At 45.7% G+C, this 27,898-nt stretch overlaps 1 protein-coding gene across 1 annotated transcript in view; it reads right to left on the reverse strand.

Moving 5' to 3' along the window:
- The window catches only part of LOC311241790 (protein mono-ADP-ribosyltransferase PARP12-like), a 28,642-nt gene extending 16,608 nt beyond the window's left edge, over positions 1 to 12,034 (reverse strand). The window contains exons 1-6 of the mRNA XM_084330695.1: positions 11,678 to 12,034; positions 8,129 to 8,264; positions 6,589 to 6,826; positions 5,391 to 5,465; positions 4,801 to 4,924; positions 4,180 to 4,348 (exon numbers count right to left, since the gene is read on the reverse strand). Of these exons, the coding sequence (XP_084186821.1) occupies positions 4,180 to 4,348; positions 4,801 to 4,924; positions 5,391 to 5,465; positions 6,589 to 6,826; positions 8,129 to 8,264; positions 11,678 to 12,021 (1,086 nt within the window). The 5' untranslated portion in view covers positions 12,022 to 12,034. The remainder of the gene's footprint in view (positions 1 to 4,179; positions 4,349 to 4,800; positions 4,925 to 5,390; positions 5,466 to 6,588; positions 6,827 to 8,128; positions 8,265 to 11,677) is intronic.
- Positions 12,035 to 27,898: the final 15,864 nt, after the last annotated feature.

Below are 27,898 nucleotides of genomic sequence, written 5' to 3' on the forward strand. Positions count from 1 at the left end.
TCGAAAATAGTGAGAGAGAAAATAAAGATATGATGTCAACGTATCTCCTTGTTCTTCCTTTCCTTGTAAACAATATTTTTCTGGGCATATGAGCAACACGTTGCTTGTGATGAAATTTGAGAAGGAGATGAGTGTGTGGCACCACCCCTGCTTATATAGGTAAGCGGATGGGGGTGTGGCCAGATGAATGCTGGCATTTAAAGGTACATTTGTGAAATTATTCAGTGTATATATGCTGAAGCGAGATATATGCAATGAACGCTGAGCGTGAGCTAGTGTGGAACAGAACTGATGTTAACACGGAGCACCAGTGGTGGTTGCAAACAGCAACCTCCACTGTGGTGTGCACCATGAAAGGGTTAAATGAATAAAAGAACTAACCCACAAAATACTGTAGAATGAGCAAACCCATAATATACACAACGTTAAGGGGAGGCGGACCAGAGCGAACTAGTCCCGCCTTCATTCAAAATATTCACAACAGCACACCAGCCCTAGCAGGGCTGTACGCTAAGATTTTTCACTAGGGGCACACTTGCCCCTAAATGAGAAATTTAGGGGCAAAACATATTTTTTAGGGGCACATTTTTAAATAACAATTTTACCATTATTTATATCGATTGTTTTTTATTTTAAAAAAAAAATTATATAAAAGGTTTTTTAATAAAATATATATATTATATAATCATACTTGTAGTTGTATTATCTGCGAGACATCGCCACCACGCAACAAGTCTAAATGCTCGCTATATGCAACCAGCTCCACTGTCTGTGTGTACTCGAGTAGCCTCCAGCTACGGCCAGGATTCCCCGGAGCTGCAGCTGGTCCCTATACTGTAGCCTCCAGCTACGGCCAGGATTCTCCGGCGCTGCAGCTGGACCCTATTGACTATATTCAGCGTGCCCTCAGCTCGAATACGCATCGACTCAGTGTTATAAGACATTGATATCAGGAGCTATCTGAACTATTTAGTTTAATGGGACGTTTCGTTTTGAACAGTAAGCTAACGCGAGCTATCATGCACTACTAGACTTGCTGGAGCATTTGTTGATAGCTATCAGTAGCTAGCCGGCTGGCAGGCTCACCAAGGTCCCAGTGTCCCACTAGAGACTAGTGTTTACAACAGCCACGGGTGCGGCAGGGAGGAGGAGCAGCAGACGCCGCAGCTATCTCCGTGTGTCTGAGTTCAGTTCAGTTCGGCTCACTATAGGAGGTCGAACGCGTCGAAAATATGAAGCAATACTAACTTTACTTTTCTTCATAGCTAAATCAGACAGTCAGCCAGTCTATCAGAGTGAGTGCTCAGTCGATTGTTCCCGCTGATCATACCTGCTGAGTGCTCACTGCTCAGCTCGCGTGAGTGACGTCATCGCGTCATCACACGCCTTGGATAATTTAGGAGTGAAATGCGAATGCAAGGCTTGAAAGCACTACTCGCAAGCCCGCCCCCAGATAATATTTACCAATCGCAACGGCCAATTAAAGGGGCAATTCGCGATGATCTCGTCGCAGTGTACAGCCCTGCCTAGCTTAGCCCATTTACCAAAAAAGGTAAACAAAGCCCCCCCCCCGCACTACTCCCCCAGTAGACACCGATTGACCGTCAGCATAAATGGTTGAGAGGAGAGAAAGCTGTAGCAAAGACAGACCTTCTCATAGCAGAGTGACAGAACGAAACAGTAGCCCCCTACACAGGGCCGCCTCAGGGGGTGGGGGGCCTCGCATTTAAATCTCGCACAGGGCTCACGCATCGGCCCCAGATGGGGACACCGTTCCACAGACCCAGCCGGAACACAAAGGTAACGTATCTGGCTAGGCTACCTAGCCACGGCCTACCCAGTTGTCAACCCATTTACCCGTAAAAAAGGTAAATAGGACTCAGCAAAAACCCCCACAACAGCTACCGACTGACCTTCATTGATGAACCGGGCAAGAGGAGGGAGAAGTGACAACATCTCACGGCGGAGATATTAGAACAGCGTAGCAGTTAGCATGTAGCAGTAGTGGTAGCATGTAGCATAGCATTAGATGTTTAACAGCACGCCCAAGACCATTTGGAAACCGTTCACTGCAGTGAAACGTTCACCAAACCATCCTGCCCCCGGTGCCAACACACAACATGGTTGTGTAACAAAACAAACCAGCATTACTAACACTAATACCCATGCCTGAAGACACAGGGCCTACCTGGGTACAAGCTGGCCCGACAGCCAATCTTGCACAGCTGAACCTTGGTCTGCTGCCATCAGACGAGGAACATCAACATAGGCCCGTCGTGTCGCTGAAAACATGCTTCGAAGATGCCAGGGGCCAGCAACCTCCGGTAAGCTTCCAACATTATGAATCTTCTCTGATCTTTTCATCCTACTAGTTACATACGGTGCACGCAGCCGTTATGATGGAACGAAAATAGAGGAAGAGTGTGTTGGTGACCATAGCTATGGTTATATAGGCTACGCCTCCATAGGGGCGGGGCCCGATCAGGTGGGGTGCATTAAGTTGTTCGTATTGGAGTACATTAGGTACTAGGAGATAAGGGATATCTCATAAGGCTAGAGCGGGACGCGATAGCCATACGATATATAACTTATTTTTGTTGTACTGTACTTGTGCTGTATAATGACAATACATTTTAATCTAATTAGTCAAGGTAGCAAGCACGAGGAGGTATTGGTGCACAAGTTTATCAAGACTTGGGTGTCTACACGACTCAATTGCCTTCATGAAGTGAGTTGACTATATTACATAATACCTTCCGGCCTTCTCAAATCTTGCCCCTAACAAATACCCCTGATGTTATAATAAACACCAAAAATCTACACAAACACAATCACTCATACATGCATCAATGCACCCAACACATACATGTTCTTATATAACAGTTTACACAAAAAGTTACTATACTATTTCCCCATTTCGGTGGACCTTAAATGTTCTACACAGGTTTCTAAGGTATACCTTTTCAAAAAGGAGCTTGCTTCTAAGAGAGCGTTTCCTAGAGAGGTCCCTGAAGGACAAAGGTACATCATAAGGTGGAGCTGTCCTTCACTGTGGTGCTGAAAAGTGGATCAATCTATTCCTCCTAATCAATTGTTTCGCTTGTATAGGATGTTGTGTCGGCCTAATAACGCTAACTGTGACAGGATGAGCGGAGCGTGTCGCTGAGGGACAGCCATAAGTGCCCTGGACAGCCCTTTTAAAAAGGTAGACCTTTCAGAAGGTATAGCTTAGCTTAACCGGACATGAAACTTACCAATGTGTTCCGTGTCTCTAGTGAACTGTAGACACCATTTCCTCAATTCATTTCAATAGGGCCCAAGTCGAGGAAAGTTGAAAACATAGTGGAGGAAATAAGTGTCGGCAGTTCACTAGACGTCTGCTCATACAGTTTCTGGGGGAGGAGGCGACACGTGGGTCCATGTTATGTCTGAATAACATAGGATTCAGGTTTTTTTTTTTTTATGTGGGGAAACAGCGCCCTTTATCTCTCATCATCATACAGGGCTGAAGGAGACACCAGAGTTTTCTTCCCAACAGTGAAACGATAATTATGCTAGCGAAGTGAATATAGCAAAATGTGAGTAGAGCCAACTGGCTGTGATAATAGCGACAAAAAGGTTTCCCCAACTGCAGAGTACATTGACAATAAATAGCCTGCCTCACCCTGGCAGACAGGTGTCACTACACCCGTGTTGACGTACAGCTGAAATACAACCAATGTTCCACTGTCGACTGAAAACACACCTCCTCAAACAATATCTGAAATAATATCAGATAATTTTTTTATAAAATAACCCTCTAACCTTTAACATTATGTACCCTAATACAATGCTATTCTTATACTACTACCTATCTTGCTAATATGTCTATACTACTATGCACTCAAGAGTGCAACACTCAAGCTCGATATTATTTGACAAACAACGCCACTGACCCTTAGCTGCCAGACATGTACCCCTCCTGGTGACTTGTTGTTCACAATCTGTAAGTCACTTTGGATAAAAGAGTCAGCTAAAATGACTAAATTGTAATTCTGAAGCACATGTTGTTTTGTCGAGCGATTAGCGAATGTGTAAAACGAGTTTGTGTAAGGAAGACACAGTGGAATTCTCCTTTTAACTTCTAAAAAGTGATCCCAAAATAAAATTACGAGACAACTGCGGCCTAACGGGACTCACAGGCTGTCCGTACTCGCTCCAGTTTTCGTGGTCGCCCTTGTAGTACCACAGCCACTGGGTTGTCAGTATGATGTTGCCGGACTTTGTAACCGAGGAAACCGTGGAGAGGCGGCGGATGGGGTCCAACTCCCGTGTCATGGTCAGGAAGTCTATGGGCCGCGCTCCTGTGCTGTGAACAGAACAACCAACAAAGCGTTTAAGAGAACACGCCAACATTTTGGGAAATTAGCTAGCTTATCGTCTTTTCCAGAGAGAGACAAGAATATAGAGACCAGTGTCCTCTCTGCGCGTTCAGTAGAAAGCCATCTGGCTGCACGTTAGCCTAGCTTAGCACAATGAATGGAAACAGACAGTGATGGGTAGCCTAGGCATTGTCCAACTAACAAAGGCTACCCATCACTGTCCGCTTCCATTCATTGTGCTAAGCTAGGCTAACATGCAGCCAGATAGCTTTCTACTGAACGCACATGAGAGCAAACTGGTGTCTATCTTCTTGTCTCTCTCTGGAGAAGACATAAGCTAATTTGCCAAAATGTTGGCGTGTTCCTTTAAGCTCTGTGCCTAGCTCCCGACGAGAGCGCTACAACGCCCATCGGCGTTCGGAAGGAGCCGACCCCTGACCTTTGCGTCTTGCGGGGATCGCAGAAGGCCCGCTCGATCTGCTCCGAGTTCCTCAGGTCCCTCCAGCAGCTCCCGTCGAACACCTCCCACTGGTAGGGGAGGGTAGTGTGCATACGCATACAGACTAGAGAGACAGACAGACAGGACAATAACTTGTTGACTAGGGGTGTAACGATGCGACCTCACAACGATTAATTTCGATTACGATTATTGAGGCAACGAGTCAATGAATCATGAAATCTCTTCATTTGACCACGATTCGATTAGATACATTTTCGATACATTTTCTATCAGTTAATTCCCCAAAAAAATTTGAATACACAAATGTGGCTGGGGGAACTGATTCACTCAGCATGAATGGACCATAGGTCAATAAAAACAATACACAAAAAAAATACATTTTCCCCCCCCGATTAATTTAGATTATAATCGGTCCAACATATTCAAATCGATGCAGTTGAATCGTCACATTAGAATCGATGCATTTCGATTAATCGATGCATCGTTACACCCCTATTGTTGACACAATCTCACCCAAGGCAACGTGCAAAAAAACTAAAGCCAAATCGGCTAGAAGGCGGCGAGCTCACCCTGTTTGATGCAGATCATTTGGAGGAAGTTCAGGCAGATCTCATCCCTCATGTGGACTGGGGCACACATACTCTCTGACATACAGAAACATATATATATAAAATTGTATTCATAAAAAGTCCAATATCGATGTATCTGACAATATTCTGACATCCTTTTGCAGGACAGCCTATTTGTACTGCCTGCAAAAAAAAACTGCATGGTTTGGGCCTAAATCTGCATACAACTAGCATAAATTGCCCATGGCTGCAAAGAGGAGCCTTGTGTGGTTCCAATGAGCCCAATTTCATTCGGATATCTCGGTGAAGGGCCATGCCCATTTCCAAATGTAACTTGATTTTGGAGCAATATTTATCCCCTTTGCGGGTGATGTATAACATATCTTCATGCCAGCTCAACATGAGCCTGCTACTACAGCTACATAAAATATGGCTAACCAACAGACGGGATTACCTGTGGGGGAATCATTAACATTGAGATACATAATGTCAGTAATAAGCCAGTAGTATCATGGCAACAGATTTATCGGTCAGGCTCCATTTTATTTTTATTTAACCTTTATTTACCCAGGCAAGCAAGTACGAACAAATTATTATATACAAAAACAGCCGACCAAAAAGCAAAGGCCTTTTGAACGAAGGGGGGGGGGGGGGGGAAGCTGCAACAAAAACAAGGTTATGTACATGCATACAAGTAAAAATAAAAAATGTACTAGGGATGCTCGATATTGGCTTTTTTACCGATACCGATATACCGATATTGTCCAACTCTTAATTTCCAATACCGATATCAACCGATACCGATATATGCAGGGTTTCCCCCCCCCAAAAAATTTAATAATTTCAGGTAATTAACATTACATATCTCTTGTTGTGGAATTAACACAACATTATGCATACTTTTGACAATAAATAAAATCTGAATTTGTTCTTACTTGCTTGCCTGGGTAAATAAAGATTATAGAAATGTAAAAAAAAAAAAAAAAAAAAAAAAAAACGATACCGATATTTTCCGATATCACATTTTAATGCCGATATCGGCCGATAATATCGGTAGGCCGATAATATCGGACATCCCTAAAAATTACAATAAACTCTAACACACACGCAAATACATACACACACACACTTACCTCTGGGGACGTAGGGCGTGGGTGCAGTGAGGTGGTGGATGTTCTGGTAGATGACACACACTTACCTTTGAGCGTGGGCTTAGCGAGGTAGTGGATGTTCTGGTAGATGAAGGGCAGGTCGCGGACGACGTCTCCACCGAGGCCCCGCTCCTCCAGCATGCGGACGACGTGCTGCCGCTTGCACTTGAGGCCGAACTCACATCTGCCCTTCAAAAAGTGCATGCACAGGTGCAACTTGGTGCAGTTGTCCATGAAGGTGCAGGCGCCGTACGGCCCTGTGCCCTTGTTGTAGTCAGAACACACCTGTAGAGGAGGAGGGAGGGAGCACACGAGGAACACCGTCGATTCGCTGCCGCAACGTGTTTCACTCACACTTTCCAAACCAGATCCAGAGTCTCTTGGGACAATCACAAGTCAATAATCCAAACCGCTCACACACTACTTTACCTCTCCGGAAATGGACACTTCCCTCTCAGGTCAAACGCACATCAACAGGGCACTTTTTGTTTTTACATTTTCTTTTGTTGTTGTTTTTTTTTTTTTTTTTTTTTTACAAAACGGGGTCAGGTCCTTCAGGGGCATTTCTTCGTTCCAGTTTTTCTTCACCCAGTTCTGGGCATTATATTTTCTGGTGTTGGAACTATTTGACTTGACTTGTTTTTTGTAGTACTCCTTTTTGATTGTGGCCAGTGAAACTGCTCTCATTCGAGGAAGTATCATCCAAATCAGATAGCTGGATTCTCGTTTCACCGGTACCGCTACGTCTACAGGCGCTTCCCCCTCTCTAGCTCTCTCTCTCTCTCTCCCCCTCTGCAAAATCCCAGGAATACGAAAAAGGCTACTCTGGTCTTTTGTTCTTCTCCAGAGAAAAGTCGAAACGACAGTGAGCTGCGGTGGAAACATTTCTCCAACGCTTTACTAAACAGAGAGCACAACTTAAGAGCACTGACAACAACGCCAGAGCGCCACACAAACCACCAGAAGCACCTGCAATGCAAAAATAAATTCCCACATTTAAAGGGGAACTATTTGACTATTTCTTTCACTATTTGGGCACTTTTACACAATTCCTGTGAGTCTATGGAACACCTCTGTAATATATATTTTTTTTTTATTCATTGTTTTGTATTTCTAATCAAGTCCTCAAAAACAGCATTTTTCTACCTCAAGATCTTAAGCCGTTTTGAGCCTGGGCTCCTAAACCACTGCACCGCCTGAACATTATCATGCAGCGGTGTCTCTCTGACATCACAAATCGCGCACATTTTCAAATGACTCAGTTCAGTGAGGGTGAATATTGTGAGAGGAGAATTGGAAGAATGCGCCAATATGAGAATTTTGAGACATAGATCATATTAATATAAGTTCACATAGCTAGGAAACAATGCTAAACACTCAAAAAGGCCATTTATAAGATAGTTCCCCTTTAAACGGAGGTCACAGTGGATAGCAAAACAAGCATGTGATAAAAAATAAAATAATAATATTTTTCGCAAAGAACAAAGGAAAACGACAGTATTTGGCCAGCTTGGAAGTGCAAGGGATACAGATGTGTGTCCCGCCATAGGTGAGCCAATCACATCTTTGGGCACATAGGTGCATTACCTCCGGCAGCAAGGTGGGATCGTTCTGCAGGAGCAGTAGAAACAGGTCGTCTTCACTCAGCTCATGCAGGGTGCACTCTCTCAGGATGGGGTAGTTGTGCTCTGAACGTATATCATGGGAGAACTTGCACGGTGTCCTACGAGGAGGGGGTGAGAGACTCAAACTGTCAACACGCAGTCTATTACACATTCAAAACCGCTCTTAAAGAGCACCTACGGGAGGCTGCAATTCGAAACTGGCCACAGTAAATGTCCAATGCCCCCCCCCCCCCCCCCTAATAGACAGTCTCCTCCCCACCGTATGTATTCTCTCCCCACCGTATGTATATTTCTCTCCCACCCACCCACCCACTCCTAATGTACAGTCTCCTCCCCATCATATGTGTATATTCTCATCCCCACCATATGTATATAATCTCTGTCAGGATATATGGGTAACAGTACTGTATATTTGCATATCATATATGTCACAAATGTAACAGTACTATATACCTGTATGTCATGTATGTCCCTATGCCATCAATGTCATGATGTCATGTATGTTGTGTAAGTCATAAATGTCACTATGAATTGAAAATGGGGGACCCTGGTGTAAACAAGACAAACGTCTTTCTCTGGTCTGCATCCCCTTAACAATTGTGTGTATATTGAGCCGTACTGTATTGTACCCATTCTGCAATCTGTTAAATAAAGTTTTCATTCATTCATTCATCACTAGATCAGGTGCATAACAAAAAAAAATACAGAAGCACTGTTGTATGTTGCAGGTTATTAATTGCACCAGTCAGACACAACACGGGGGCGTGGTCAGGGCTGCTGGCGGTGGTCACTCCCAGAGAAGCTAACTCGGGTTAGCAGCAAAAGTGATTGATTGATTGAAAAGTTTATTAACAGATTGCAGAATGGGTACAGTACAGTACAGCTCAATACATACAATTGTTAAGAGGATGCAGACCTGAGAAAGACTTTCGTCTTGTTTCCATCAGGGTCCCCCATTTTCAATTCATCATATGACACACATGACATACAGATAGACAGTACTGCTACATCTATACATTTATGACATACCAGATTTTCAAATACAGTACTGTTTGTGATACTAAAAAAATCCAGAAGAAGAGTATATACATTTGACATAGAAACTGTGCATTGGGGGAGGTTGGGTAGGTGGGGTGGGGCTGTACATTGGAGGTGGGGGGGGGGGGGGGGGGGGGGGGTTGGGTAGGGGGGGGGGGGACACTGTACATTGGAATACTGACATACATTTGACATGGAAACTGTACATTGGAGGAGGTTGGGTAGGTGGGGTTGTACATTGGAATACTGACAAAGCCATGCTTGGTCTTTATTGTACAACTGGGTTAGGACTAGGGGTGCACCGATATATCGGTCGGGTATCGGTATCGGCCGATAAGTGCCTTGTTGACTGCTATCGGCCTATCGGCCGATAAGCTCAAATGTGCCGATAGCAGTCGCCGATAAATACCCATCAATTTGTGTAGCGTCAAAAGGCAAAAAAAAAAAGTTCACTCGCGCGATCTACCTGCACAACGCCCGCCGTCCCCCCCACACACACACAATCTACTGCATCAAAGTAACTATTTATGATTAACAAGGCATTCGTTTTGTGGCATTAGCGTTATATAGTTAGTGTTACACGGACAATAACATCAGCATATTATTATTACCCATAGCAGCAAGGCATTACTCCGAGTCCGTTCATTAGCTCGGTTCCATTCCGTTGCTCATTCCGTACCCAACTACACATTCTGCAATCTGTTAATAAAGTTTTCAACCAGACAAATGTATAGAAAGGCTTTGTTTTATTATAACATTTGTTGCAGTAAAATCATTATGTCTCATTTGGTCATGCGTGGAGCGCCGGTCGGCGGGCCGGGCAGCTAACGTAGCTACGTTATTAGCTATTAGATGCAAGACTAACGTTACTGGTGAAAATGTGATTTGCGTTGGAATACTCCTTTGTCAACTTGCTGTACTTTGCTTGCAGGTCTGCAGTCATTATTGCTGCATTATGAATAGCCGCAACTTTAGCCAAGGTAACGTTATGGCTAAACCTTTAACAATAGTTAACGCTAGCTTTCGGTTAGCTGTTCAATGCTATTAATAACAACTCCCCGTCAACACCCTCTCTCGGGAAGATGGCATTTAAGAAAGTATCTGCTGTTAAAATGAAGTGTTACACGTTCAATAACAAGCATATTATTTACCCGAAGATATGCAAAGGCATTACTCCGTTAGTACGTTCATAGCTCGGTTCCATTCCGTTGCTCATTCCGTACCCAACTACACATTCTGCAATCTGTTAATAAAGTTTTCAACCAGACAAATGTATAGAAAGGCTTTGTTTTATTATAACATTTGTTGCAGTAAAATCATTATGTCTCATTTGGTCATGCGTGGAGCGCCGGTAGCTACGTTAAGTGTGTTCTGCTCTCGCAAACAGAACATGCCCGGAAGTAGAAAAATTTATAAACGCTTGCCGATTGGTGGGTGCTAGCGGTCACCGGTGTGGCGTAATTGGCCGAATCGACTGTCAATCAAAATGGTTCCATTGCATTGGTTGAAAGCTCTGGTTGAGAGAATAGTATCCTGCTGCAGGCCGCAAGAATGGTTCCATTGCATTGGTTGAAAGCTCTGGTTGAGAAAATAGTATCCCTCTGCAGGCCGCAAGACGATACTGGGAGAGAGATAGTGATACCATAAACATATTTCTTGATGTTTCCTTTTTTTAAGTAAGTAAAGAGGCCTACAAATACAAACATACACATACAAATATACAGTAGTTTCATTAAAAAAAATTTAAAAAAAAAAAAAAAAAATTTTTTTTTTTTTTTTACAAATACTTATATACAAATATACAAATATCGGTATCGGTATCGGCCGATAGTGTTAGTTGAACAATCGGTATCGGTATCGGTGGCCAATTTTCATATCGGTGCATCCCTAGTTAGGACATTTGTAGGGGCCAGTTTTGAATTGCAGTCTCCCGTAGGTGTTCTTTGAGAGTGTTTTTGAAGGTGGGTAGTGATTTACATTCCTTTACAGCTTTGGGTAGGGCGTTCCACATTGTTGTGGCATAATTGCAAAACGTGTTTAGTCCCTTGTTTGAGCCGAATCTGGGTTTTACATGATTTGTGGAGCTCCCTCTGGTGTTGTGATCGTGGTATTCACTGACCTTTGGGAAGTATTTTGACATGTACATGGGTACCTTGGTCGTGTAGTGTATCTTGTAGACCAGGCCCATTGCAAGTTGCTGTACTCTGTTGTCTACTCTAAGCCATCCTAGGTTGGCAAAGTGTGCAGGGGTGAGGTGGGTTCTAGGAGTCAGGTCAAGCAGTAGTCTGACTAGTTTGTTTTGAGATGTTTGTAATTTGGTTTTTAGTGCCTTTGAGGTGCTTTGGTACCATGAGGTGCAAGCATAGTCGTAGTACCCTTGAATGAGTGCTCCTGCCATCCGGTACAAGAATCGAGTTCGTTGATTGACTTTTTTTATTACATTGGAGGCCAGCTAAACAACAAAGACACTCACCTGCCTTTCCCATGTCTGCAATTTCCATAAACAAAATATTTACAAAGGTGCAGCTCCTGGCAATGCGAGCAGTCCTGTTTTCTATACATCTTGCACAGTCGCAGCGATGTTTTCGCGACAACGGTACAGTTAGCGCCCCACTCGCCCGTCCACTCCTCCTCGTTCTTCACGATCACGAAGCGGGGGCACTTCTTCACGATACACCACAACTCGTCCTCCGTGATGTCGAAGCGCTGGAACACATTCATGTGCAGCTGCAGGAGCACCATGGAGCCTTTGTTGTTACACAGCACACTCGTCGCATGGTGAATGATTCTAGCGTTAGCGTAGCTGGAGTCGGACATGTTGGAACCAAATACCAAAACACAACAACAGGCGGATGTCCGATCGCCACTTCTTCTTCTTCTTCTTCTTCGTTTGATTTATTGGCAGTTGGCACGTCCTTCAGGGTGCATTACCGCCACTTCCTCCTAGTTTGACACGATCGTAACTCACAATACCGCCATCTTCTGGCCCCCTTCACCTCCCATACTGTGAATGAATGAATGAATGAAAACTTTATTTAACAGATTGCAGAATGGGTACAATACAGTACGGCTCAATACATACAATTGTTAAGGGGATGCAGACCTGAGAAAGACGTTTGTCTTGTTTCCATCAGGGTCCCCCATTTTCAATTCATATAGACATTTATGACATACACAACATACATGACATTTATGGCATAGGGACATATAGTCCCTTCTGCGTTCACCATCCTGGAGTGCAGCTAACGCTGCTTCCCCCTGACTGAGTCCCCCTCCACAATTATAAATACATGCTTCACCTCCCGTGGCCTGGCTCTGAACTACCCGCTCACTCACACCCCCCTTCTCTAACTCTACTAGATCAGCCACCCTCTTTAACTCCCTTATAACATCCTCCACTGTCAACCCCTCCATACCCAAGTGTCCCACTGCTGCTTGCACTACCAACTTGGTCCTAGCTGTCCTACCACTAACCGTCGCCGTTGTAATCACTACACCTGCCACAAAGGCCACTATATCCAACTTCTCCCTCCACACCCTCCTCTTCTCCTCCTGTACCTCCTCTACTGTCAGCTGCCCTTTTAAAACCCAGTTCCCTCTCTTGCTTTCCCTGATCCTCCTGCACTATCCTCACTGCCAACTGCCCTTCTCTAAACCCCTTTCCCTTGTCTTGCTGTCCCTGCCCTACCTTCCTAGCTCAGCTGCCTCCGCATATGAAATCCTACCTTCCCTTCTCACCTGCTGGACCACTACCTCTCGTCTCATCGCCTCACAACCCCAATACCCTACACCATAGGTGTCAAACTCATGGCCCGCGGGCCAAATGTGGCCCACCACGTCATTTGATGTGGCCCCCCAAGAGCTCTGGTAAAAAAATAAAATAAATTAACATTAATCTTGGGTTAAAAAATAGCGGCGTTAAAAGAATTGTGGGTTAATGCGTTAATAAAGCTTTAACTTTGACAGCCTTAGTTATTACACATTCTTATGTGGTAATATTGCCTTGGAATTTCATAATTAATATGTGTGAATAAATTAGAGAACCATACTGCAAAAAGGAATGTGTACCCTTTCAACAGTAGAGGGTGTTTTAAGTGATACTGGTGTTACAGAAATAGTCAATAAACCCCCACTAACAAATGTACTCAGAACAAAGAGACAAAGGTCACACCTACTGTGACCAGATTACCGCAGAGGACAGCTGGTCTAACCAGAGACCTCATACTGGCTCTGACATTATAAGACAGGACAATCTATTAATCAACTGTTTAGTATCAAAAGGTCTCATATGATGTCTGGTATCAGTCTAAGAAAGCACTGACTGTACTGGGATGATATTAGACATCTATAGCCATATAGAAGGAATGTTAAAGTTGGGACCTGTTGGGACAGACCCATCAGGAAGATAGAAGGAATGTTAAAGTTGGGACCTGTTGGGACAGACCCATCAGGAAGACAATGACGGGGGCCACTAGCGGCCCCCTCTGGGTATTGAGTCAAGATCCACACAGGAGATCAAGGGGGGGGGGCAGCCGGCCTCCCCCCAGAGAAACCCAGAGGGAGGGGCTGCCAGCGCCCACCGGACAGCGCCCACAGGAGACGCCTGATTGGATCAACTGTAATAGTGAACTGAATTCTCTAGAAATTATAGTATATAGGAGGGCCCTAAATGATAATTCGGGAGCTCTCAGACCGGGACCACCACAGGGGGTCTGGGGGCTCCTCCACCGCTTCACCACCAGAGAGACTGCTGTGCTGTTTGCATTTTATGTGAGTAAAATCATGGGAAAACACCATTTGTTGTTTAAAGTTTAGTGTGAATCCTTAATATCTGAAACCAGATTTACTCATGTATAAATGTGTGCAGCATGGTCAATGTATGTTCAGATTATGTTACCGACTGGTTTATGTACATTATTGAGGTTGGAGATGCAAACCTGATTGTGATATTTCTGTACAAACAGACAGCTCTGTTAATGTCCTCTGATCGTCTTTTGTATGTAAAAGTCAACCTTTTATTCACCCTTGGCCCTGGTTCAAATAAATCAGCTGAGTTGAAATACAGTTCTGGTTTGTCTGGCGTAAACGTTTTATTCCTCATCTGCTAAAGTCAGATGAGGAGACCAACAATTCTATCAAGTATGAATCTTTCCTCCTCCTTCCAGATAGTCAATCTCATTGTATTGTGCTACAATAACCTCAAATTATTGTAGAAAGTCTGTGGGAATTTACCACAGAAATGGTGCCGTTCTCCCTACCCTTTGTGTCTCCCCCTGAAAAGGTGCGGTAGGGTCTTGTCATATGTATCATATCTGGACCTTGCTGTGTGTTGGGGACACGGGGCAAAGAGCTGGGGTGTTGCTGCGTTTGAAGTGATTAACGATGGGCTTGTTGTCTGAATGGAGGAGGGAGAGGAACAGGATGAAGGTTGGTTGTGTACGCCACTGTTTGGGGCCCACGGTGAATATGGCTTCTGCATGCAGGGTTGGGGGTTGCGGTGTCTTAGGTTAGGATGTCCGGAGGTATGACGATCGCGCTTGTTGTGCAGTGAACATGCAAACGTGGGCTTTTTGTGTTTGTATGTTCATTCAGACACAGGAGGCCGGTCTCGGCCCAGCGGGCCACGGGGGTTGGGTTGGTTAACTCGTATGGAATATACTTTATGAACTGTACGGGGAAGTTGGAGTAATTACAAGGCCTCATGTTATAGTAATGTGATTGCGTATTGGTGCCGCACAGGATATCTGGTCATGTTATAACGGGGGTGGCGTCGCATGACGGCAGGTAAAAGGCTTTTCTTGCTAGGAAGCACGGTTATTCTGTTGTGTACGACAGGGGCGCGTTCTGAGTATGTAATTGCCCTAAAATTATTCTCAGGAAGAGGGCGCAGGTAAGACGAGGAGATTTGACTGTTCTGAAATGGAAGGGGAGCTGGGTCCAAGGTGCATTATGACCCTGCTTGTAGCCACAGAATAGGCGGGACGGGGACCGTGAGTGGGTCAGTATGGGCATAAATGCGTCGGGCTAAGGGCTCTGTTACTATTTCAGAACATGCAAGTCAAGTATGGTGAAAGATTGTTAGACCCTGGCATGATCAGCGCAGGGGTCTGTGCGATTGCAGGATTAAAACGTAGTAATTAATGGAAGTGTAGGGTGCCGGCGTGTTCAGGGTGCGTTGTACGTTCTATGGTAGAATTATAGCACAATAATTAAATGTAGATATATTTGCCGTCCTTAGGCATAGTATCCGTTTTAATCTTGAGCGAAACCGGCCTGTTGATTAATTACGTTCGCTGTAATACAAAAACAATTCGGTCGAACTGACTGATAAGTACTTAATGGTTTTGTTATGATATTTTAATGGCCAACGGACATATGTTTGAGGCGAGTCCCTGCTGGTGGTTGGGGCTAGCTGGCTTAGCTCTGTGGAAGAGTCCGCGGTGAAACTGGGGACGTTACAATGGCGTTATGGGAGAATTGATTAAACGCTGTGGCGGCGAGTACAGGTGAGAGGCGAATCTAGACGTGGACGGGAGAAATTGTGGCCGTTTTGAGGGTTATTATTGATGCAGTAACGATGGTATAATATGATATTGGGGATTCGCTGCTTGGTGACGTCATAGTGTTGTGGAGAGTATGTAACGTTCGCGGTGCTATGGAGTGAGGCGGAGTAGGTAGGAGAAAGGATTCGTGTTGAACTATATGTGCGGCGTTGGTCGGTGTAAATGTTTTGAAAATTATTTTCTGTTAGAGTGGTTGGTTATTTTAAGCTTGTGTGAGTTGTTTATGCTTTGGATGGTACTGAGCGAATTGCGTGGATGAACGGATCTTGAAAGGCACGGCTCCCGTGAGGGCCTTGAACGTCGCATTAGGGCTGGCTAAAGCTAGTTAGCTTGCATGCCGTTGTTTTGTGGCGTTTGCGGGCGGCAGACGTCACGTTTCGAGTTTTGAGGATGATGTTGGGGAAGGGGTAGATAACGTGATGGATAACGTGATGAATGTCGTGGCAGATTATGAATGTCGGGGCAGATTTTGGTTGTCGTAAACGACGTTATAACAGCCGCTTCGGTTGCAACTGCGCATGCGCGGGACAGCGTGGATTGGGTCTATTTGCATTCGTGGTATTTCGCTCAGGGGACAGGAATAACGGGTAAGAGAATATTCTGCATTATGTAATATGGCGGTATTTGTATATTGTGCATTGTATTTTTGTGTAAGCAGGGGAAGAGATGTAACATGTATGGTGGTTAGGTTGCAAACAATACAGTGAGCCTATTGAGGAGGAATGAGATGATGGATACATTGCCTATGATAAATCTGGGGTTCACAATCCGGCTATACTGGGTAGATTGTAGTATTGTCTTTGATGCACAGGGGTATATTTTTAACCAGGGGGGAATGAGTAAGTACAGCTCAATACACACAATTGTTAAGGGGATGCAGACCAAAGGAAGACTTTTGTCTTGTTTACATCAGGGTCCCCCATTTTCAATTCATCAGATAGTCAGTCACCCGTGTTAAAATACATCATAACTTTTATTGCATACATGATACACAGATAAACGGTAGTTTGAGAGTAGTTATAGGCTGAATTTGGAAAAATGCTCTACACTAAAGTTACATGTTGCTTGCAGTAAAATCAATTTATCACACGTGTATGAAGAAAGGAGCATTTAGGACTAACCACTATAAATGTTATGCTGAGATGAAACATGCTTACATGTATAATAATTAGAGTTGATAGCGTATTTCCAGTTTTTTAAATTTGTGTAGCATGTACAATTGTAAGCTTGGAATAATGATGTTGTGTTTTATGTAGCTTGAATTAAGATGCTTGTATAGAATGCATTGATGTTGAAATGTCAGATGTTGATACTTGTTATAGCTTTAATGACACCATTGATTTAAATAGGATAATGTTTAGATTAATGTTGGCTGCAAGTCTTTAGATCATGGGGATGATAATTTAGTGATGTAGGCTTGTTGGGGTATATTTTCTTTGCATTGCTAGGTTGGAATCTGTTGATGCTGGTGTAATTGGTTAAATCGTTAATACACTGTTAGTATGGTTAAGACATGTGTTGATGCTTGTTTTAGATTATTAAATCTTTAATACACTGTTAAAATGTTGACACAAGCCTCCGACTTGTAGGATAATTTATTGATGGAGGCTTGCTGAAGATGACACATTTTGATATGGTTGTGTTTACAGTGATCGACATGATTGTTTTTATTGATCCTTAATAATTTTATACGCTGGGGAGGGGGTTGGCCTTCTCCCTGGGAATGTGTGATTAATTCAAAAACCTGGGGGCGGCTTGCCTCTGGGAAGATGAGAAATGTGATTAACCATTTAATGATTTACAGATGAAGGTTATTTCATGAAGTGAGGAGATAGGGTCTTTGTGTCAAAAGCCTTTGTGCTCAGGGGAGACTGTATGCATGGGTCATGAAAGAGGCAAAAGTTGAGAAGGTTGTATTACCCAGGGGGGTAGGAATCCTTTTGAGGCGGGTCAATATGCCCAAGGGGGGTCAGGATGTACAGCTGCTTACGATAGCTGTTCTTTTATGACAGGGTGAGAGAGATTAGATGCAACAGGATGAGAGAGGTCAGAGGTGAAGATGCAGGAGACAGTTGCTAATACAGAACACAGCTGGGTTAAGTGAGTGAGACAATCAAGAAAGTGGCATTCATTTGGGGTTATGACTTATGAAAGTTAACTGGTTGATAAGGGAATAATTTGAAACTGTCTGTGCACTGGACGGCAGGGATGGTTCTAAATTTAAGATGGGTCCAGTCCATCTTTGAAGTGAGGGTAGGAGTGCAGAAATAAGGGTAGATTGTGTTTAGCCTGGAGACAGCTGAGAGCAGGAAGGAAGGGAAACTAACGTTGTCTGTGGACCTGAGTGATGATTAATGAGTTAAATGTGTGTGTTGAATGAGAGAGTTTTGATGCATGAGTGAAACAAGCGTGAATGGCTTTGGTTATGAGTGTTTACCTAGAAATGTGAGGATGAGCTGAGTGTCTTTTGATTTCAGTGGGTGCTTAAGCGGGGGATGGGCCCCATGTTCTGCCTTACATTACCCATACATTACACACACACACACACACACACACACACACACACACACACACACACACACACGCACACAGACACACACACGCACACACACAGACACACACAGACACACACACACACAGACACACACAGACACACATTCACACAATCTGATTTCACATACATACACGCACACAACTTAGCTTTCACTTGAGGTGAAACTAGTCTTAGAAATAACAAAATGTGTTTAAGTAAGGAGTGTATCGAACCACTTGGGTTATACCATTATCATTTGTTTCATATCATTTGTTTTACTGAAGGAGTTTGTCTTTATTACTTTCATTTGATTTGATTTCTGTTGAATGTTTTGCAGGGATGAGGTATTGAAGTTAAATTTTTAGATTTCTTTTCTATTTTTAATCTATGTTGTGTGGCCTGAATGGGTGTGGATGGAGCCTGTAGAGAGAGAATGTGCTGGCTTAAGAGGTGTCAAAGTCACTGACATGTGTGAATGGTACGGTTGGGTGATGAGATGTATTGATTTACTGTTTTAGGTATGAAAGGTTTAAATGTAGAGTTTTGATTTCTTTTCTTTTCTTTCTAAATAACCATTAAGGTGGTCTGCGGTTGGAGCTGGTTAATTTCATTTGATTTGCTTTCACATCTGTTGGAATGTTTTTTTGATTATTTGCCTTTTGTTTGTTGTTTCTCTGTCATGATCTGGTGAGAGGACTATTGGAGCGTGAGATGCATTGGGACAGATCGATGGCAGTTAAGTGGTCCCATTACGTTTTGCATAATGATTAACCATTTGGCGTCTCTTGAGAAATATTTGACATATTGTATAAGGAAAATTTGTTCTGTGTTTTTATTCCCTTGCAGTTCAGTCGGAGAGGGAGGATGGACCATCACAAGTGGAGGGATCATGGGGAAAATGTGTAGGAATACATTTCATTGGATTATGACACGATGGTGTGAACCCGTTCAGTCAGTTCCTGTGGGAGGTTGTTGGACTGTGGAAAGAGGTCGCTTGTAGACGCGGCCCCTCCTTCAATATAGCCCCAGATACAAAGGCCGGAGGTTGAGACAAACCTCCAGACTGACGGAGTCGTTCGTCTGTAGATCCATGGAAATACAGTCATGGGACAGAATATGACAAGGTCCAGGCCTACAAACATTGGCTTCAGCTGAGGCTGGCCGACATGGGGTGGAGGGGGGGGGGCGAAAACGGTCGGAGACTGTGCAACCAAAGCGTTGAACAAGGGCCTCTGTGTGATTGATTGGTATGTTGGACGGGAGGTGACTGAACGGTAACAACTGGTATAGATTATGACACAACGCAAGAGTACTAAACTAAACACATACACATAGGTAAGATATTAGGTGTAGGTTATGGCCGACATGGTGAAAAAAAAATTTCCTTGCGTGATGCTCCTCCCTCCCTGTCGACTGTGCGCTGAGGTGGTAGGTGTTGTTATGTCCATGGAATGTTCATAAAGGGGGGAGAGGTGAGAAGACCAACTGAGTTGATTATGCAAAATGTGATTGGGCTGACTTGGAAAAGGAATTAACAGGAGAGGAGAAGCAAAATGTATGAAAGAATGAATACTAATTTCTGTGTCTCCCCAGATCATGTAAACGGATACCATAATTTTAAAAAATTGTGTTTTATTTGAAATGTGTAATGTTTAGATTAAATTGTTTTAATTGTTTTCAACAAATAGGCCTCTGGCTGTGAGCCCAGAAGAACAAAGCCGGATGAAAGAGTGGTAAACACTGTTTCATTTAAGGCAGAGTAGGTTAATTGGGGTTCTGGATGAATGGGTCATTTGGATTCCCCGGGAGGGGGCCATAGTCAGGGGAAATGTGGGAAAGAAAAGAAGAAGACAAGAAGGCAAAAATTGATGAGATGTACCAAAGAAAAATGGAAAAAGAAAAAATGGAGAAATTTTGAAAAAAATGAATTTTAATTTTGGGAAAAAATGAATTTTATTATGTATGGTTAGTATGAAAATCAAGTCAATATACAGTATATGACAATGTGAATTGCCAAAGTGGGGAATGTGGTAATATTGCCTTGGAATTTCATAATTAATATGTGTGAATAAATTAGAGAACCATACTGCAAAAAGGAATGTGTACCCTTTCAACAGTAGAGGGTGTTTTAAGTGATACTGGTGTTACAGAAATAGTCAATAAACCCCCACTAACAAATGTACTCAGAACAAAGAGACAAAGGTCACACCTACTGTGACCAGATTACCGCAGAGGACAGCTGGTCTAACCAGAGACCTCATACTGGCTCTGACATTATAAGACAGGACAATCTATTAATCAACTGTTTAGTATCAAAAGGTCTCATATGATGTCTGGTATCAGTCTAAGAAAGCACTGACTGTACTGGGATGATATTAGACATCTATAGCCATATAGAAGGAATGTTAAAGTTGGGACCTGTTGGGACAGACCCATCAGGAAGATAGAAGGAATGTTAAAGTTGGGACCTGTTGGGACAGACCCATCAGGAAGACAATGACGGGGGCCACTAGCGGCCCCCTCTGGGTATTGAGTCAAGATCCACACAGGAGATCAAGGGGGGGGGGCAGCCGGCCTCCCCCCAGAGAAACCCAGAGGGAGGGGCTGCCAGCGCCCACCGGACACCGCCCACAGGAGACGCCTGATTGGATCAACTGTAATAGTGAACTGAATTCTCTAGAAATTATAGTATATAGGAGGGCCCTAAATGATAATTCGGGAGCTCTCAGACCGGGACCACCACAGGGGGTCTGGGGGCTCCTCCACCGCTTCACCACCAGAGAGACTGCTGTGCTGTTTGCATTTTATGTGAGTAAAATCATGGGAAAACACCATTTGTTGTTTAAAGTTTAGTGTGAATCCTTAATATCTGAAACCAGATTTACTCATGTATAAATGTGTGCAGCATGGTCAATGTATGTTCAGATTATGTTACCGACTGGTTTATGTACATTATTGAGGTTGGAGATGCAAACCTGATTGTGATATTTCTGTACAAACAGACAGCTCTGTTAATGTCCTCTGATCGTCTTTTGTATGTAAAAGTCAACCTTTTATTCACCCTTGGCCCTGGTTCAAATAAATCAGCTGAGTTGAAATACAGTTCTGGTTTGTCTGGCGTAAACGTTTTATTCCTCATCTGCTAAAGTCAGATGAGGAGACCAACAATTCTATCAAGTATGAATCTTTCCTCCTCCTTCCAGATAGTCAATCTCATTGTATTGTGCTACAATAACCTCAAATTATTGTAGAAAGTCTGTGGGAATTTACCACACTTACACATACATGTATGTTGAACATCTGAGGTATTGATGAAGTAACAAAGGAAAAAAGCAAAAAGCACTTACTCCTCAGACATTCTTTGACAATTTTACAGCCCAAAATACAAAAAAGATCCAGGCGGAATAGGTAACAAAGGGTTGAAGAAATATTGTCTGAACTGTCAGATGCAAACTGGCTGTGTGACATAACCAAGCATCTCGCTCAATTGAATAAGAAGCTGCAGGACGCAAACAAGTCCAACCCAAAACTTGACCAATATAGTTGCGAACTGAGACAACCCTTATTTTGTTATTTTTGAGTACAGTTACAGTTGTGTGTTCATGCAGACACATAATAGCAATTTCATTACGAATTGAAAACGGGGGACCCTGATGTAAACAAGTCGAAAGTCTTTCTCTGGTCTGCATCCCCTTAACAATTGTGTGTATTGAGCTGTACTGTACTGTACCCATTCTGCAATCTGTTAATTAAAGTTAATTAAACTATCTTCCATTAGTTGGATGTATGGCCTCTGCAAGGTTGTGTGCAGCCATTTGTTTTTGTAACATCTGCTACATCTGTCCCACGTGTTCTTTGCAGCTCACAGTTGTTAGTTCTGCCCCTCTTGACTGTGACAAAAAGGTTTTGAACAAACTTAATGTCATAGCTTGTATTTGATGATATTCTTCTTTGTTATTTTGTTGAATGGTTTGATCATTGATTGATGGAGTAATATGGGGTTCTGATCAACAAAAATTATTTGTTAAAATAACATAACATATATTTTTACATCTATGCAAAATGTATAACTTGAATAAGTAATAAATACAGAAACAACATGTTTAACGAACTTCTACTCATGTACAATAGAGAGCATCCTGACCGGCAACATCACCTCCTGGTTTGGGAATAGCACTGCACAAGACCGTAGCAGACTACAAAGAGTGACACGTTCAGCCGAACGCACAATTAGAGGGGGGCTTCCCACCCTCCAGAACATTTACAACAAGCGGTGCAAGGGGAAGGCTAAGAGAATTATTAAGGACTCGAGCCACCCGAACAACTGCCTCTTTGAACTGCTGCCGTCAGGCAAGCGATACCGGAGTCTTATGGCGAGCACAGAAAGACTCAGAAGGAGCTTCTATCCCCAGGCCATCAGGCTGCTAAACGAACAATAATCGCTAAACGAACAATAATCACTATGCAACAACCATCAAATGCACACAGCACACACACCCACACGCACACACTCACTCAAACAAACAACACACTGCAGCACCCACTCTCCACACTTTAGATCACACAAACACACTTACACTTTATATTTATTGATAAAGGATTTGCACTACAACTCGTACACCTACTGTGAATTGTACCTAAACTGCACCTCGTCCATTTATGCCTTGCACTATATAGTATTGTATATTAGTACACTGCACAGTATTGTATATTGTATGGTAACTACGTCTACGAACATTGTACATATGTCTAAACTGAACACTGTGACCTCTTTTTTACTTCTAATTTTTACTATGTTTTTATTTCATACTTATCTTGTCATGCACAGTCTCTGGAGCGCAACAGTAAGAAGCATTTTGTACAAAAGTATTCTGTACTTCTGTATGACAACTATTAAAGAAACTTGAAACTTGAAGAAACTTGAACTTGTAAATGAGTAGCTACATTTATTTTACATTACATTAACATTTATATGGTCTTTGGCCCTTTGAGGGCAACGATAATGCTGATGTTGTGAGGTTTTGCCCGCTGCTCACCCACTCGCTCTGTTCCTTTAAGATTTTCGGTTAATTAATTGCATTCTCCTCTCCACACGCTTCTTCCTGTAGATGCCGTTTGATTGGTGCTCCCCCAACCACACGCTTGTCAATCTCATCCCGCAGCTGTCACAGCTTGTCATTAAGCATCCCTTTTGCTTTATATACCCGGATTCCCCATTTAGTGTTGTTGGATCGTTCTGATAGATTCTCTGCATTTGCCGTTCCTTCCGTCGCCTGCTTTTCCCTGTGCTTTGCCTCCCAGGACTCTCGAGGAGTATTCCGTTTGGACAACCCGTTCCCCGTTACGAAGCGCTCGCCCTGTTTGATCTGCTCGCTTCACGCACAGCGCTCTGGTGAGTTTTTGCAAGACAGTCTTTTGACTCTATCATTTTTCGTGTGTGTAATGCACTGAAGAGATCCTGTTTTTCGTTCAGACTGTCTCTCACCCTTTTTGCCTGTTTTGGATATTCACTTGGATTCATTATTGTTTGGACATTGCTCACTGTGTGTCTCACACCGAAGATTCTGTCACTTGGATTTATTGTTTGGACATTGCTCACTGTGTGTTTCACACCGAAGATTCTGTCACTTGGATTATCTGTTTGGGACAAGTCACTTCACCTGTCACCTGTCAGTTCCCAACTGTTCACTGAGCTAACCCGCCCTCTCTCTCTCCCTGTTCCGCTACCACCTCGGAGTACTGCCGGGAGGATTCTGCAGAGCGGCTCTGACGTCACGGACAGATTCCTCAAACGTAACCCCCCCGGGAGAGGCTGCAGAGCAGCAACATTCCTCACATGCTTGTTTCCCAGTTTGTTTCTGTTCTCAACCAAGTTCTTTCTGTTACTCTGTAAAATAAACAAGCCCTAGATTTTGGCTAACTCTGAAACAACTCTCTCTGTGCCGTTTGCGTTTGGGGTCGGTGTCAAACCATAACATTACGATCCAACCAATATGACGACCCCAGCCGACACAGAGAGAGTCAGAACAGCACTAGCTGGCCAGATCGAGTTAACCAAGGATCACAGTCACCAACTAGAGACGGCTGCGGCTGCTGTACAGGAACTCAGGGAGCAGGTCCAGCCTATTCAAGGGTCCCTGGCCGCTCTGGCAGGACAACAATCAAGTATTCTCCTCCATCTACACACGCTGAACGACACCGTTAACGCCTTGCTTGTATCCCCACTTCCTTCAGGAACATTGGCAGGAGCATCCCCCGCAGCCCTGGCAGGCCCCGCGCTTCCCGATCCCGCACCTCGGGAACCCCGTCTCTCCGAACCACGGCTGTTCGACGGCAACCCCGAGGATTGTGCCACATTCATCATGCAATGTGAGTTGGTTTTTCGTCATCAACCCAGTCGTTTCACTTCAAGAGGAGCCCAAGTGGCCTATATGACTAACTTGCTCTCAGGCCGGGCAGCCCAGTGGGTCACTTCCTCCTGGGCAATGGAGGCAGACTTCTGTCTCTCCTATCCAGACTTCGTGGCTGAGCTCCGCAGGGTGTTCCACCATCCAGCCCGTGGTCTGGACCCTGGAGCCCGGTTGGGTACCTTCCGGCAGGGCAGCGGCGGGGTTACCGACTACATGCTGGAGTTCAGACTGGCGGCAGTGGAGAGCGGTTGGAACGACCAAGCACTTCGTCTTACCTTCGTGAGGGGGCTCAGTGACGCAGTCAGGGACCAGCTCGCGACCCGGGAGGAACCTGATTCCCTCGAGGACCTGTTCAGCCTCGCCATTCGCATCGACGGACGCCTCCAGGAGAGAAGACGTGAGAGAGCCCGACAGGGACCTCCTGAGGGACTCCGGACCCCCCGTACTCGTGACGTTACTGCTGGTCGCCCTGCCCCCAACACGACTGGTGGTAGCTTCCCCTCCCGTTGGGTTCCCGAGGAGGAACCCATGCAGCTGGGACGCTCTCATCTGAGCCAAGCTGAACGTGAGGCGAGGTTCAGGTCCGGTCTCTGCCTCTACTGCGGTCGGGAGGGACACCGAATCGCCAACTGCCCCACCCGGCCAAAAGACCAGGCTCGCCGAGACCCCGGGAGATCCTGGTGAGCCGTTTTTCTCATTCCCAGAGCCGTGCATCACCTGGCCATCTGATGAGCGTCACCCTGGCCTGGGCGGACCAACGGGCCACGGTGGAGGCACTCATTGACTCGGGGGCAGACGAGAGTTTCCTCGACTTCGAGTTTGCTACCCGGGCCAACATTCCACTTGAGGACCTAGTGAGGCCTTTGGAGATATTCGCATTGGACCAACACCGCCTGGCCGACATCTCTCAACGCACCTGCCCTGTCATGCTGACCATCGCTGGAAACCACGTTGAGAGAATCCAGTTCCTTATCACCAGATCCCCTCTTGTCCCGGTAGTCCTGGGTCGGCCCTGGCTCGCGCTGCACGAGCCCCACATCGCCTGGTCCTCCGGTACCATCAAGGGCTGGAGCTCCTCCTGTCACGCCCAGTGTCTACAGGCGGCGTCCTGTCCCCCGCCCCGGAGGTCCGTTGGTGAGCCGCCTCCAGACTTTTCGACCATACCCCCCCAGTACCACGACCTCATGGAGGTTTTCAGTAAGTCCAGGGCTCAGGCCCTTCCACCCCACCGTCCTTACGACTGTGCCATCGACCTCCGCCAAGGGGCTCCCCTTCCCGGCAGCCGCCTCTACAGTCTGACCGTTCCGGAGAAGGCGGCGATGGATCAATACATCTCTGAGTCCTTGGAAGCAGGACTCATTCGGCCTTCCTCCTCCCCGGTGGCGGCCGGTTTCTTCTTTGTTGGGAAGAAGGACGGGGACCTTCGACCCTGCATCGACTATCGCCAGCTCAACAAGATCACCATCAAGAACAAGTACCCTCTTCCTCTCATCAACTCCACCTTCGAGCCTCTCACCCAGGCTACCGTCTTTACCAAGCTGGACCTCCGGAGTGCCTACCATCTAGTCCGTATCCGTGAGGGCGATGAATGGAGGACCGCCTTCAAGACCCCCAGGGGCCACTACGAGTACCTGGTGATGCCGTTCGGCCTCACCAACGCCCCGGCGGTATTCCAGGCGCTCATGAACGACGTCCTTCGTGACATGCTGGAGGAGTTTGTGGTGGTGTACCTGGACGACATCCTCATCTTCTCCAAGACCCTCGAGGAGCACATCCAGCATGTCCGCCGTGTGCTGGAGCGCCTCCTCCACAATCGGCTCTTCGTCAAGGCGGAGAAGTGCCGTTTCCACTCCGACTCCGTCGACTACCTGGGCTTCATCGTGGAGAAGGGCTTGACCCGAGCGGATCCTCGCAAGATCCAAGCAGTGGAGGAATGGCCTGAACCCACCTCTCGGAAGGAGTTACAGAGTTTCCTCGGGTTCGCCAACTTCTACCGAAGGTTCATCCGGAATTACAGTCAAGTGGCGGAACCACTTACCAGACTGACCTCTCCCGCCCTGCCGTTCGACTGGTCCCCAGCGGCGTGTGCTGCGTTCCGCTCCCTCAAGAAGAGGTTCACTTCCGCCCCGATCTTGCTCCACCCTGACCCCAAGAGACAGTTCATCGTTGAGGTGGACGCCTCGGATACTGGACTGGGGGCTGTCTTATCCCAGCGTTCGGCAACGGACCAGAAGGTACATCCGTGCGCCTTCTACTCGCGTCGGTTCCTCCCTGCCGAGAGGAACTACGACATCGGCAATCGGGAGCTGCTGGCGGTCGTGGCTGCTTTGGAGGAGTGGCGTCATTGGCTTGAGGGGGCCGAGGAGCCATTTACCATCTGGACGGACCACAAGAACCTGACGTACATCCGCGCTTCCAAGCGCCTCAACGGTCGGCAGGCGAGATGGGCCAGCTTCCTCAGTCGGTTCGACTTCTCGCTGACTTTTCGTCCTGGTTCCCGCAACACGAAGGCCGACTCCCTGTCCCGGTTACACTCCAAGGGGGCTCCACCCACTGAGGACCCGAATCCCATCCTCCCGGAGGCCAGGGTGGTAGGAGCCGTCACCTTGGGCATCGAGGGGGTGGTAAGGCGTGCCCTCCGCTTCCATCGCGCTCCAAGCAACGTACCGATTCATCGTCTCTTCGTCCCCGACTCTGTCCGGTCCCGGGTCCTGCAGTGGGGCCATACCAGCCGGTTCGCCTGCCACCCGGACGTTCATCGCACGTTCTCCTTCCTGGCTCGTCGATTCTGGTGGCCCACCATGAGGAACGACGTCAAGGAGTTCGTATTGGCCTGCGCGGTCTGCGCCCGCAGCAAGGCCTCCCACCAGGCACCCTCCGGGCTGTTACAGCCACTTCCCGTTCCGAGCCGTCCTTGGTCACATGTGGCGCTGGACTTCGTCACAGGTCTTCCCTCCTCCCAGGGGAACACTTGCCTTCTGACCGTGGTGGATCGGTTCAGCAAGGGGGTTCACCTCGTGGCCCTTTCCAAGCTTCCCTCAGTGGCCGAGACGGCGGACCTCCTTACTCACCACGTGTTCCGCCTTCATGGTTTTCCCCAGGACATCGTCTCGGACCGGGGGCCCCAGTTCACCTCCCAGGTATGGCGGGCTTTTTGCAAGGGATTGGGGGCGACGGTCAGTCTTTCC

This window comes from Notolepis coatsorum (genome assembly GCF_963971535.1).
Source record: "Notolepis coatsorum genome assembly, chromosome: 15".
Taxonomy (NCBI): Eukaryota; Metazoa; Chordata; class Actinopteri; order Aulopiformes; family Paralepididae; genus Notolepis; species Notolepis coatsorum.